Below are 14,173 nucleotides of genomic sequence, written 5' to 3'. Positions count from 1 at the left end.
AATTATTGAGATCGTCGGAACCGTAGAACCATCGTCAGAATCGATTGGTGAGGCTCAAGTGGTGGTGGTGTTGTTCAAGTTGAGTTTTACGGAAAAAATATGTCTTTTCTAATCAAAAATCTAAAAGCGTTTTTGCGACCTACAAGTAGCGGCGTGACGTTAGAATTATGTTAGTCGCGGACCATTGAAAACAAATACATTAAAAAATGAAATCGTTAGCAGCCAACTCGTTACCTTGAAAACAACAACGATCAAAAAACTAATTGTTGAAATTAATAAAAAACAATTTCACTTTTTTTTTTTCATTTTACATTTAAAAAGTATTATGACACATGAAGGAATATTCATCCTTTTTTAATAAAATAATTCATGATTTCATGGTATCATAATCTATACTCTATAAAGTATGAGTTAGGGACCTTTTAAATTTTAAGAGGTACCAAACTCATTGCTTTATATACAACATATAATGCATCAAAAATTTAGAAATTAGGGGTAGTAAGGTCTTTACTTACAAATATGTTACGTAACTTTCATTCTTTCAAAATATATTTAAAACTTTAATCTCTCAACTTCACTACCTTTTTGTAAAGTTTAATAATAGTTACACATATGACTCATAATTCAAAACTAACTACCCCATGACTTTTTTAACGGTCATAATTTTTTCACACGTTAATATTCTTTAAAAAAAATACATCATAAAAACGAGCATTTTATTCTCTTTGATTATGATATTGTTATAGTTTTTTTTAGTTTTAAAAAGTTAGCATGTTGCGCGCTTACCATTTAGAACCGGGTAATAGGTCGAGTCAGACGAGCTTGGGTCATTTGTAAAAGTACATTAGGGTCGGAATGAGTCGATACAAAAAATGGTTAATTTGGTTCGGGTTCGAGTAGAAAGGGGCCATGGCAGACCGTTGTCGAATCAGAATGGGTTTGGAGCAAAAACGGGTTGGTTTAAAAAAATGATTTATTCCAAATTACTGTATATTTCAGGTTTTCCTTGTTATTTTCATTACAAGCTACGCGGATACCGTTGTTTACATGTACTGGGGCCAATGAAGTCCAGCACCACGTAACACACATAACCCAATCTTGGTAAACGATCAACCCAGCACCCTACACCGTTAATAGCCATGAGTTACACGCGTGCTGTTGGTTAAGCATGTTTTAATGTCGATAACGTGCATTCCCGCCTGGTTACGTGTGTTCAATCTTCTATTACACGCAACTGGCTTTGCACGAGTTACGCGCCCAATTTCAGGCTATGTGCACACTGTCATTAGGTGACGTATGTACCGACATGGACTATTCGTTCAATGTAAAGTTGCACGTGCGCCCCGCTGCATTGCGCCAGCTAGTAATCTATAAAACAAGGGTTAAAAACTTGAAAATAAAACATGTAAGACTTCAGTTTTTTTCATCTATATTCATTATTCACAAAAACAAACCAATAACTTAACTTCCCCAAATCCTTCATTCCCATTAATATTATTATAATTATTCGTTCAATTTCAATTCAATCAAATCTCTCCCCAAATCAAATCATACCGTTTTCTAGGGTTTTCAATTTCACACACTCAATATCAATACAATACTCTGTGTAAATCAATCCACATTTTCATCATTCTTCCTTCCGTACAACCCAATTTCTCAATCGGACTGTTGAGTCCTCACAAATTACAGAGCCGGAGAATTAGGGTTTTCCTTAATTGTTCGGATTTCAATCTAATTTTGTTTAATTATTCGTTTTTACATCCAATTGAACAAACCTTTTGAGGAATTGTGATGTTTTAACCATTAAGCCTCTGTTTTGCAATGGAACAATTGAACAAACCCTAGGTGTCAAATTGGGATTTTTTTGGGGGGGTTTTTTTGTAGGTTTAATTTTGGAAATTGGGGTTTTTTTTAATCTTTTCTGATGATGGTATTGAAGGGTTTGATTGTAAACACTTCAATGCACATTAGGGTTTGTTTATTGTCTTGTCTCCAGTGTTGACAATGGACAAAACTGAGCCTACATTTGTACCCGAATGGTTAAAGAACAATGGAACCTCTGCTGCTACTTCATCTCATCAATCTTTGTTGCAGTCTGGTAATTGCTATTTGTTTGTATGTTAATTTATTTGTAATGTTAGTTTTAGTTTCTTGAAATGTGGTATTTTGTTGGTATAGATGATCAAAGTGTGCCGATTAGAAGGAAGTCGTTGATTAATGTTGATGATAACGATTCGAAACGCGCTACAAGTACGACTACTTCGTCATACTTTCGTCGTGCGTCTAGTAGCAATGGTCGGTTAAGGTCGTATGGTAGTTTTGGGAGACGGGATTGGGATAAAAATAAAGAAAAGTATGAAAACAAGTACCGTGATTTTGACCCGTTGGGTAGCATTTTGCCAAGTAGGTTTGAAAAAGATGGATTAAGGCGTTCACAATCGAATATTTCTGCAAAACGAGGTGAATCTTGGAATAAGAAAGTGGTAGGTGAAAGAAACATTGGTAATAGTAATAATAACGGGAAAGTGTCGTTTGAGAAAAATTTCCCGAGTTTAGGTTCGGATGAGAAACAAGGGGATTGTGAGATTGGACGGGTCCCGTCTCCAGGTTTGAGTAGTGCTATTCAGAGTTTACCGGTTGGTAGTTCGGGTGGTATTGGTGGTGCTGATGGTTGGACATCCGCTCTGGCTGAGGTACCTGTGATGGTTGGTCCCAATGGGCCAGGTTCAGTTTCTGCAGCTGTGAGTGTGGGGCCCACTGGGCGGAATATGGCGGAGGCTTTGGCTCAGGGTCCGCCTCGTGCTCAAACTTCTCCTCAGGTACTTTGAATGAACATGTTTGAATGATCAATTTTTAATGTTTGTGTAAACTGTTCTAGTTATTTTATAATTATTTAGCTTTCAAGTAATTAGTTTTGAATAGTTTGTTTACCTTATCTGCCATATGGTTGATTATTTTAAGGCAAAATAAATTTACCCATTTAATCTGTTTTTATTAATAATGCCTTCCTTACATGGCAATGCGTTTATTATGTTCATTATTACTATTATTTCTTTACAAAAACAATTTAGTTAAAATAATTGCTGATCGTCTGATTCTGATTATTGAAACTGTTTATTCTTCTAACTGAATAACTGGTTTTTAACGTTTGTATAAATTGGTTCTACTTTCTTTTTTCTATTATTTAGGTGTCATATGGTTAGTTTAGAATTCTGTGTTCACCTTATCTGCAATAGAATTGATTATCTAAGGGGTTAGAATCACCAGTTTTTGTTTTTTTTCATTCTTATTAAGGTGTTAAAATGTTAGTTTTGAATAATGTGTTTGCGTCATCAGCAATAGAGTTAATTATCTAAGGATACGTTACAACAACACCCAAACCCCGGTAAATCCCAGAAATAGCAAAGCTAATGGTAGGGTCTGAGGAGGGTGGGATGTAGGCAAGCCTTACCTTTATCTCTAAGGATAGAGAGGCTGCTTCCAGAGAGACCCTCGGCTCCAAAAAATACATAACATATAGATATACAAATAACATGAGTGGTGTGCGCTTATGTGTGTATATAAGCAGCTACCATTAAAACTATATGTGGTGAAGGACTGCAAGGTAAAAAAGACAGATATAACATCAGAAATAACATGTAACATAGATACAAGGAGATAATAACATGCAAAATACACATAACGTTTAGGCAAAAAGTAAGCCCCTACGACCCACCTAATTATTTATAGCTTTATTATATGATTCTGATTATTCATCATCATCATCATCATCGTACTCAGTATATCCCATCAATAGCAAAGCTATGGTAGGGTCTAAGGAGGGTAAGATGTAGACAGCCTTACCTCTACCCTTTAGGAATAGAGAGGCTGCTTCCGGTGAGACCCCCGGCTCGATAGTAGTTTTGCATCAAGCCTTGGAAATAAGGCACATAACACTCAACCATCGGGACACCGCCGATTGGTGCATGTACCCTTGTCCTTCGGCTATCAACGCCACCTCATGATGCCTAATTAACCTTCCGCCACTTTTAACATTATTTTCACGAGATTAGTAAAATAACGTCAAAATTAGTGCAATTTCACTTTTGCCCACCGAGGGTTTACACATATATACATTATATGTGTGCACCGCAAGCAGGGCAATATGATTCTGTTTATTGAAACTGTTTATTCTTTTGACGGGATAATCAGTTTTTAATGTTTGTTTAAACTGATTCTACTTAATTTATAGTTATTTGCTGGTCACATAGTTCTGAAAATTGTGTACATCTCATATGCAATAGAATTTATTAGCTCAGTGTAAATTAAAATTACAAATTTACCCTGTTTTTGTAATAATTTCTTTATTTTTAGCGAAAATGCTTTCTTTTGTTCATTTTAGCTATTATATTTTTAAATAATCAGATCTTGTTAAACAGTTGAAGCATCTGACTGCTAAGAGTTTAGACAGCATTTCCTGCAGTTTGTGTTATCTTATTCATAGCCTGATTATATGATTCTGATAATTAACTTATAGTGTTTGTATAAACTGATTCTAGTTTATAATTATTCAGGGGTCAAATAGTTAGCTGTTCATCCCATATGCAATAGAATTGATTATTTATGGCATTAATTAGTGGTCAAATAGTCAATTTGTAACGTTTTTTTTAATTTGCTAACTTTAGTTATCATTTCTACAAATAACCAGATCTTTAAACCTCTGATTGTTATAACTTCAGACATTATCTCCTACTGTTTGTCTTATCATATATATAGCTGATTATAGACTCTGGTTGATTTATATCCACATAATCTTTTCCGATGTGCACATTTAATGTTCATATGCATTTGCAATGCACATTTGCGACATAGTATATGCTTCATATCTAATTTTAAATCATTGCAGTTGTCTGTGGGAAGTCAAAGACTTGAAGAGCTTGCTGTGAAACAATCCAGGCAGTTGATTCCCATGACTCCATCCATGTCTAAAGCCTCGGTAAAACTTACTTCTTAAATATTTTATAAATTTATCTATGGTAGATTAATTGGAGCTTTTTTATCCATTACTTTTCCTTTTCAAAGAAAAAAAAGACATTATTTCTTTTTGTTTCTATAATATTATTACTTTATATATTTAACATTTGTTTCAGAACCAATAATATGTTTGTTAAGAACCAAATGGAAGTTATATAAATAATTTGTTTAATTTCTAAAAACATTTGCAGGCTATGAACTCTGATAAGCCAAAGCTAAAGTTGGGGCCGTCGCAGCTTCAAAGTTCCCACATTATGAACCACTCGCCCTCCACCCGACCTGTGTCCGTGAACGCTGATGTCACCAAATCATCGTCTCCATCATCAACAACTGTTGGAAAACTTCACGTCCTTAAACCATCACGTGAAAGGAACGGTACCACTATCACAAAGGAGAGTGTGAGTCCTACAGCAGGTACTAAATTACCCGAAAGCCCCTCTGTTGACCGCAAACCCTTGGTAGAAAAGAGACCTTCCCCTCAAGCCAAGAGCCGAAATGACTTTTTTAACCTTATGAGGAAAAAAGCTATGGCAAACAACAACTCATCATCATCCGCTGTTTCTGTTGACCCGCTTGAGTTGACCAATGATAAGACCAGCGAAAGTGGGGTCCACTTGAATGAGGATAAGGTTGATTTGGGAAGTGATGGTGATGTTTGTGTTGTGACTGAGAATGTTAATAGTAATAATAATAATGTGATGGATGATCTGAGGTCTGATGTTGTTTTGGACCCAGAGGAAGAAGAGGCTCGGTTTTTGAGGTCGATGGGTTGGGAGGAAACTACTGAAGAAGAATGCCTTACGGAAGAAGAGATTAATTCCTTCTACAGGGATTTGAGTAAGGTAAAATGTCTGAAATACCCTTTGAAAATAATTTTAGAAAGACAAGTTGATAGTATGGGTGTTTATAAATCAATGGAAGCGCCCAAACCGAACGGTTCAGTTTTGACAGTTTGTGGGTTTAATTTGGCTTGTAAACAAGCTGTGCCAAGCCAGTTGGGGCTCTGGCTCGAGATAGAATTGAACTTAAAAACGGCTTGGATCGGATCGCGTCGGCTCGGCTCATTTATTTTTTTAACTAACTAAAAAGTTGTTCTCAAGCTCGGCTCGTACAAAGCTTGAGCTAAAACTTAGATGAGCGGGCTTGCGTTGGCTCGGCTAGCTTATTTTAATGAGCTGAAAAGCCGAGCTCGGCTAGCAAAAAGCTCGAGTCAGCTCGTGCCTCATGAATTTTTTTTACACATTGATATATAAAACAAAAGATAAATTTTTTTTAGCTATTAAAAAAAAATCATAACACAGTTTACAAAGTAGAAAATATATAACATTATGTGTGTGTGTAAATTTGGAGCTTAATTTAAACAAGCCAATCAAGCAAGGCATGAGCCGATGCAACCTTAGCTTTCTGCTTGGTTGGTTTGGAACCTGGAACCGAGAGTTTAATTATTTATGTATGTATCATAATCATGAACCGTTTAATCATATTAAAACATTAATTTAGTAAAATAGATTGGTTCAAACCATGGATAGTGATTTAGTTTCATGTACATTATTAAGTTGAAAATGAGTTAATTTTATGCATGCAGTATGTGAATTTAAAAACAGCTTCGAGTGTTTTCAAAGGAACACAGCTGAAGTCCTTGATTCCTCTTAACTTACTGATGGGAAAGAATGGTGAATTTTCAGCGGACACTACTAAGGTGGATTCTTGAGATTAACAAAAAAAAAAAAAAAAAAATAGAGTGTAGGAATCAATCAGTTTTTTGTTATGGAAAAGGTGCGAAGAAATCTGGGTTTTTGTTTCTTTTTACAATATACTTTTCAGTTGTCAACAAAATAGCTTTTATGGTTTATTAGTCATTTTTATGAAAAGAAGAAAGAAGTTTACTTATCCATGTTTTTTTTATTGGTTTTTAGTGTGTGTGTGTTTTGGTTAATATGGCACCCTGCCACCCCAACTAAACTTTAGGTAGTGATGTACACCGGTTCAAGGCTTTCAAGGAATTGGATTTTTATCTCTCATGATGCAGCGAGAATTTCATTATTTGTACAACACTATGCCCACCAACCGAAATGGGGAAAAGTACATTCAAACGTAACTGCCGTGTGTGTGAAAGCTGGTCGGTTTACAAATGATGTTACAAATATTATTAATGTCGAAACTTAAAACAAAAAAAATAGTGTTGGTTAAAACCTAATAAACAAAGGGAGCTAAAAATGTTATTAGCAGAGTTGAGGCACTAAGACTGTGTTGGTTAAACCATTTTAAAGGAACATAGAAATTTGAAAACTTTATTAAAAATATATGTGCTAAACACGTTATAAGCAAAGTTGAGTGATTAGCAAGGTTAAAAGGAGAGCAAAGAAATTTGAAAGCTATATTAAAATAGAGGAGAGGGGCTAAACATGTTATTAGCAAATTTAAGAGCTTAAAGTGACAAAAAGAGTTTTGTAAAATAAATCATTATTAAACGAACAAAATGAAAAACAATTAATTAACTGAAAATTAAACGTGGATGGGAGATAAAATGAAATTTAATAATGTATCTTTTGATTCGTGGAATTAACTTTAATTAAATGGAATTTGCATTTGATATAGTGATATGTTTAGTTCACAATATTTGTTGGAATTAGAATTTCAATACCAGTCTTGATGCGTTTGGTTGTCAAATTAAATTCTATCAAATTTCTTCCATTTTAACAATCCGTCTCAAAAGAACCATTTCTACGCCCGGTACCCGATTCCTCTAAACACCAACTCATCACGCATTGCTCATCTAACCACTTGAAAGTCGCAAGCCATTGAATCAGACAAAGAAAAAACAAAAAGATAACTTAAAACAGATTCCAATATTGTCATGATGAATGTGTTTATGGCTCCAACCATCCAACCAACCAGCAAATGCAACCCAAACTTACAACAGGGCAACATAGTTTCAACATTTGAACAACAAACAATAACATCTAAACTTCTGAGTTTTCACATAACCATGTCTCGTGCAACGGTTATCATCATTCAACATCAACAAGAAAAATGTTACCATTTTTTTTGTATCTTCCTTTTATTCACAAGCGAGTTTGGTGTCGAAACTGCTTAAACAGATGGCAAACGCTTGAAATGCAGATAACGGGTACCTGTAATCCATAGTGAACATATCTTTACCAACTTTACCAAACTGCAAGATAACTTTGTCATGCTCTGGTTGAGCAGACTGAGATGCTCCGGCTGCTGGCGGCTGTTGTGCCGCCACAGGCTGCGGCTGGGCGGCAATCAGTTGAAAGTTCTTAACAGAAGCGATCGTCACGCGACCCTTGAAATTCAAACACCAGCACTGCAACTGTTCGTGCCACCTAGGCGCCTTGTTTTTCAACACCAAAGGCAGTTTTGACTTTTCATCCTCGGGGACCTCGTTCGAAACAGCAGCAGCCATGATTTCAGAAAATCTAGAGCTGCTGAACTCGGTTGACCGGTCCATTGACTTTGAAAATGAAATGCTTCTAAACGAGTCTTCTAATGTGCGGGACGGGTGAAGGAGCTCGGGTTGACCAGGAACTGAGCCACCCGGGTCTAGCGATGATGCAGGGATTGAGTGCATGATACAATGCATCCTCCGTGGGCCCCGAGTTCCGAGCACGTTAAGCTCGTAGGTAATGTGGGCTATGTTGTAGCTGCCACTTGGCACTTTTGGTGAAACTTTTTTGGAGGTGAATCTTCGGTTTGATCGTCCAGGTGGCGGCATAAGAGTGTCGGAATGTGGAGGTTGGGTGTCATATATTATGAACTTAGTCCCAAGAAAATTAGATCTGAAACACATGCGATGATATAATTATATTTGTGTTCAAGTAATGTAGCCCTGCTTGCGGTGCGCACATATGATGTATATATGTGTGAACCCTCGGGTGGGCAAAAGTGAAATTGCACTAATTTTGACGTTATTTACTAATCTCGTGAAAATAACGTTAAAAGTGACGGACGGTTAATCAGGCATCATGTAGTGGCGTTGATAGCCGAAAGACAAGGGTACATGCACCGATCAGCCGGTGTCCCGATGATTGAGTGCTATGTGCCTTATGTCCAAGGCTTGATGCAAAACTACTATCGAGCCGGGGGTCTCACCGGAAGCAGCCTCTCTATCCTTATGGGGTAGAGGTAAGGCTGTCTACATCTTACCCTCCTCAGACCCTACTATAGCTTTGCTATTGGTGGGATATACTGAGTACGATGATGATGATGATGATGATGATGTGTTCAAGTAATGAGTCGTATCAAGCAGATAAGCACACCGTAGTACTTTCATAGGGCGTGCATGATTACTGAAATTACCTAACCATAACCAAAATAACCAAACCGTAACCAAAATATACGACACAACCAGACCGAAATAACCAAACCCAACCCAAAACCAACGGTTTGGTTTTATGTTTTTCAAAAATCAAAAACAAACAAACTGATCCCCTTAATAACTGAAAAAACCAACTTTTGTGATGAAATTTATAGATTAAAACTTCTATTTCTGAATGTTAAGTAATTTAAAAAATAATAAGAAGAAATGGTGTAGCCCAAAAACTCTAGGCCAAAATGTGTAATAACCAATTACTTATTAATTAACAAAAACAACTTTAGGCAAAAAGTTTTAAGTCAAAAATCATTATTTTGGGCCTTTCTCAGCTAAAAATAATCACACCAAATGGAAAAATCAAAATAACTCATACCTAACTGAACCCATTGAGAAAAACAAAAGTAAACAGTTTTAAAAAATCCAAAATCTGAAATTTCAATTTTTCGGTTCGGTTTGAGAACTCCTACATTCATAGATGTTACCTTAGCTTTCAAATACGCACATGTACATAAATATATATATATGTGTGTGTGTGTGTGTGTGTGTATTATGAACAGTACTTCACATAGATGATACCTTAGCTTTCCGATGTAAGTGCTGCTTGATCTTGAAATGTTATCAGGATCCATGGATATGACATACTCCGTCCAAGTCGTTCTGCGTGTTCTTTTTGCAGAGAGCAAGAACTTTCCATTTTCAACAAGCAAAGTTGCTGCATAACCGAATTTCAACATAAGAATCCATGATGTGTAAAAAGGTACGATCTATGTACAACCAGATGCATCTCTCTCATCTCTTTTAAGGAGCAGTGTTTTTATCAAGTACATCACTCATTATTTCTTCACCGCTTTAGTTGTTATTACACATCAGACCCTAATTTGGACCAATTTTGATCTAGATGTTCGTGAGGTGCCGCCTGAAGACATGTTACTTTAAGTAAACAAGTATTTCGAAATATGTATGTCATTAACCAGATGATAATATGTACATGACTGTTTAAAAAATAAACATATAAGTAAATGTAAATGGTAAATTATATTAATTGTTTCTGATATATGTGGCATATATAAACATGATTTCATAGATATATTAACTTAAATATAAATATGTATGATGCATAACAATATATACTAAGTTCTCGTTCTAAAATCAAATATATGAAAATAAAAAAAACATGTCTACATGAGTTTGATTTGTAAGTATTGATGAAAACTTTCTAATGATGTAAACTATTAGAAATGATACATTACATTTTAGGCATTTCCTATATATATCATAAATTACAGTGATAAAGATCAAAAAATAAAATATAGAAAAGGGTGCGAGTACTAAGTTGTCTATTAATTAGTTTATGTCAAAAGGTGCAAAATGAATAGTGAAATCGATGAGTCACATCATTTAAAATTAAAATTAATTATGAATGCTTGACAACTCATTAAAAGTGATTTAAGAAATCTACTCTTACATTATTAATTTATTATTTAAGTGCATTTGCAAATTTATTAGATTAAACTTATGTCTTAACTCCTTTAATATGTAATATAGTAATGACTAATTCAAATACTCCAACTCCTATGATGTGATAAGAATATGTCATATTTAAAAAGATGACTCGCGAATGTCACATCAACAAGTTCAAGTAGCTAAATCAATCAAAAGTCAAGCATAAAATGATGAATATTAATGTTTAAATTTGCATAATAGAAATAAAAAAAGCACACGTCTAAATTATAACCTATTAACCTTTGAGCCTTCAATCTTGACAAAACTTTTTGGAAACAGTTACAAATCGGGCCATGAAACATTCGTGCATCTCTAAAGTTAATTATTATCCTCCATTATTCCCTTTTAAAGCCGATCTTTTTTCTATTTTTAACACATGTTATCCTTTTTAATGCCAACTAACTTATCATCATCATATATATATATATATAAGATTTTGCGAATAATTCCAAATTCCAAAAATTAAGCGACAACATAAACGTTATATAATTGCTCACCTGGACTAAGACAAAGGAACAGATGGTATGTCAACTTGGATTTATCCCTCTTTATGAAGCACTGAATGGTCCCGTCACGAGATCCCGGCTAGAACATTATAAAATACAAACCATGTATTATTAACGATCAAACAATCAAGACAAATAAGTGCAATTCCATTAATAAAAAGGGTTGTGCTAAACATCCTCCCCCAAACACCCACTAAACTAGTTGCATTGTCTCTCTACACTCACTAGGGGGAGCATTTAGCATATATGTGCATTTGGCCAATTCCAGTAAAAATTAAATACGATATGATTATATACCTGTTTTAGGGAAACGGGAAATGTAAGCTTCCCGCATGATTCAGGGGTTCTAACAATCTCCTTACAAATACTCCTCCAAGATTTACAAACCGCAGCACACGCAACAACATGTTTTCTTGCAGGCCACGTGTTTTCACTTTCTTCCAACCGTTTAATCACATCAAAAAGAAGCTCAGGTGGAAGATTAGCCCACCGGCTATTTTGAACCACAAGAACTGCAATATTATTATTGTCACTCAAATCATTAACCGAACCCTGTGATTTTCCTCTGCTAACATCAAACCCGCGCCTCGATAGGCTCCCAAATCCATCCCTCACATCACGAACTATGCTACGAAGCGACATATAGATTTCCTTTTTCTCACTGAAGAAAAACAGAAAAGAAATAAGAATCAAATTGTGAAAAAGATAGAAAAATAATTGAATGATTAAAAAAGGCAGACTCACATGGGCCACAAAAGAGGCTAAATTGTATTAAGAACCAACCTTTTTTTTTTTGTTATGTTTTAAAGGGACTTTCAGCTTTTAGCCTAAAGCTGGCTCAATTATGGAATCAAAACTCTCAAGATGGTCCCAAATAATAATATATATAGATTTAATTAGTAATGCATAAAAGTCTCTTCTAACAATATAATTACATGTCTATATGAACATAGTCAATGGAACTTGTGCACAATGAAAAAGTCAAAATCATAACTCATATTAATCATAGATTGTATAATAATAATAATAATAATATCAGTTAAAAAAAACCCAACCTGATGATGAAATTTGGAAACCTAAGATTCCATCAAATCAAGAACTGCAAACAAAAGACATCAGAAATTTGCATTATCCTTAACTAATTCATAATCCTAGATCCAAAAGCCAGAAACTTGAGTTATTAAAGTCAAAATTAGGGTGAGTAGAACATTAAGATGATGTGGGATTGGAGATCTGTGATTGTATACCTTTAATCATGAAGATTATTGGAGGACTTTTTACAATCTAGCTCTCAACACGGGATGCCGGATTGGAATTGAAAAGTCTACAAATATTATATTATTTTTTAACAAATACTCGATAAGAGGAAACTTATAACTGAAAAAACATAAAATAAGATTCTTTATAAAAGACACAACCTCTCGTAATAAATGTCGTGGGAATCGAACAAATGGTTTTTGGTACTAATAATATTATAGTGTTTTGGTTTAGGTTTTAACTTATTTGTGATTACCAAACACACGGTATTTGCTTTTGATGTACTTTTCTTTTTTATTTTTTAATTTAAAGCAACGCTAATCTTAAGAATTTTGATTGTTTAGAGCATTTTTTAACTCAATTCTTCAAATTTTGAGATGTTTTTATATATTATATGATAGGGTTAAGAGTGGTTGTGACTTAATGAGAAAGAAAAGTTATTGAATTTTGCAAATGTAAGAAAAACTTGTTTGCCCCTATTTGTTTTTTTAATATTTTTTAAAAATTGGTTGTGAATACAAAGAAAATAAACTCTAACGATAAAAGTATAGAGAAGTTTAGCGTTTTTAGTGTAATTATAAAAATGGAATGGAGGACGGGTTGGGTTGGGAATGCTCATATTAGGTTTAAAATTTTGGAATAATTTCATATATATCCCTACCAACATATGAAATATCATATATGTCCTTTTTTAATAACTTTTTTAGCTTATGACAATTTTACCCCTATTAATATCTTTCAAATGAAATTAGATTAATAAGATTTTGGGTCACGTGATTTAACACCAAAAAATTACCCAATGGGAATCTTTAAAACTTAGATATTCGAAAAATCGAAATGAAGACAGAAAACTGATAAAAATGAAACAAATAACTGAAACTAAAAGCGAGAAAACCTGCCAAAACGAAACAGAAATACAGTGACTGAACTGAAACGAAAACGAAACAAAAAAAGAAATGTAACCAAAATTGAACCAAATCGAAACCAATAAAACCAACAAAACGAAACAATATAATGAAAATATCAAAATCGAAACAAAAGAAACCAACTAAAACGAAAGAAAAACGAAAATCGAAACCAAACGTAAACGCAACCAAAAACAATTTAAACAAAACATATAGATCAAAACCGGCTAAAACGAAACAAAACCGAGCTGAAACGAAACTAAGAAAACGACCAAAACGAAAGAAAAAATTGAAAAGAAACTAAAGAAACTATCAAAACGAAGAATTTAGATCGAACCCGAACCAAAATCGACTAAAACGAAACATAGAAACATAAACTGAACTGAAAACGAAACTGAAAAAACGAACCAAAACGAAACAAAAAAACAAAACCGAACTGAAACGAAACGAAACCCAAAAAACCTATCAAAACGAACAAAGTGTCAAAACCGAACTAAAACAAAAATTAAAAAAACTAAATATGAAAATTTAAAGTGTTAAGACAAATAAGGGTTCATTTCTTGAGTTGTTTTAAATGAAAACGACATATTTAATATTGAGTGAACTGCGGTTTTCGTTATTTGGTTTGTTCAAATCTGCGGTTTTAGTCT

At 34.3% G+C, this 14,173-nt stretch overlaps 2 protein-coding genes across 3 annotated transcripts; one reads left to right on the top strand and one right to left on the bottom strand.

The window, feature by feature from the left end:
• The first annotated feature begins 1,546 nt into the window (after positions 1 to 1,546).
• LOC143584977 (uncharacterized) lies at positions 1,547 to 6,730 on the top strand. The gene is made up of 6 exons (XM_077066884.1): positions 1,547 to 1,845; positions 1,940 to 2,098; positions 2,179 to 2,819; positions 4,886 to 4,975; positions 5,205 to 5,855; positions 6,599 to 6,730. The coding sequence occupies exons 2-6, from the start codon at positions 2,005 to 2,007 to the stop codon at positions 6,722 to 6,724; spliced, it is 1,602 nt and encodes a 533-aa protein (XP_076922999.1). The 5' UTR covers positions 1,547 to 1,845; positions 1,940 to 2,004; the 3' UTR covers positions 6,725 to 6,730.
• Positions 6,731 to 7,766: 1,036 nt separating this feature from the next.
• Positions 7,767 to 12,428, bottom strand: LOC143584975 (tubby-like F-box protein 8). Of its 2 annotated transcripts, XM_077066883.1 has the most exons (5): positions 12,412 to 12,428; positions 11,659 to 12,018; positions 11,353 to 11,440; positions 9,929 to 10,064; positions 7,767 to 8,816 (listed from the first exon to the last, which is right to left on the bottom strand). In XM_077066883.1, exons 2-5 carry the CDS (start codon positions 12,001 to 12,003, stop codon positions 8,075 to 8,077), a joined length of 1,311 nt encoding a protein of 436 aa, XP_076922998.1. In that variant the 5' UTR covers positions 12,004 to 12,018; positions 12,412 to 12,428; the 3' UTR covers positions 7,767 to 8,074. The 2 variants fall into 2 exon arrangements, with proteins under 2 accessions (XP_076922998.1, XP_076922997.1); XM_077066882.1 differs by lacking the exon at positions 12,412 to 12,428 and having other exon boundaries at positions 11,659 to 12,233.
• Positions 12,429 to 14,173: the final 1,745 nt, after the last annotated feature.

Source organism: Bidens hawaiensis, unplaced genomic scaffold (genome assembly GCF_021521415.1).
Source record: "Bidens hawaiensis isolate Kalapana, Puna unplaced genomic scaffold, B.hawaiensis_p1.1 tig00033520_1, whole genome shotgun sequence".
Classification (NCBI taxonomy): domain Eukaryota; kingdom Viridiplantae; phylum Streptophyta; class Magnoliopsida; order Asterales; family Asteraceae; genus Bidens; species Bidens hawaiensis.
This window is presented reverse-complemented; position numbering and strand designations above follow the sequence as displayed.

What these genes read in the sequence shown, in the direction of transcription:
- LOC143584977 (XM_077066884.1), top strand. Translation starts at nt 2,005, where the DNA reads ATGGACAAAACTGAGCCTACATTTGTACCCGAATGGTTAAAGAACAAT. An exon ending in CATCCATGTCTAAAGCCTCG is followed by an intron (nt 4,976 to 5,204) that starts GTAAAACTTACT and finishes AAACATTTGCAG; the next exon opens with GCTATGAACTCTGATAAGCC. An exon ending in TCTACAGGGATTTGAGTAAG is followed by an intron (nt 5,856 to 6,598) that starts GTAAAATGTCTG and finishes TTATGCATGCAG; the next exon opens with TATGTGAATTTAAAAACAGC.
- LOC143584975 (XM_077066883.1), bottom strand. Translation starts at nt 12,003, where the DNA reads ATGTCGCTTCGTAGCATAGTTCGTGATGTGAGGGATGGATTTGGGAGC. An exon ending in GTTCCTTTGTCTTAGTCCAG is followed by an intron (nt 10,065 to 11,352) that starts GTGAGCAATTAT and finishes TCGGTTATGCAG; the next exon opens with CAACTTTGCTTGTTGAAAAT. An exon ending in ACTTACATCGGAAAGCTAAG is followed by an intron (nt 8,817 to 9,928) that starts GTATCATCTATG and finishes CATGTGTTTCAG; the next exon opens with ATCTAATTTTCTTGGGACTA.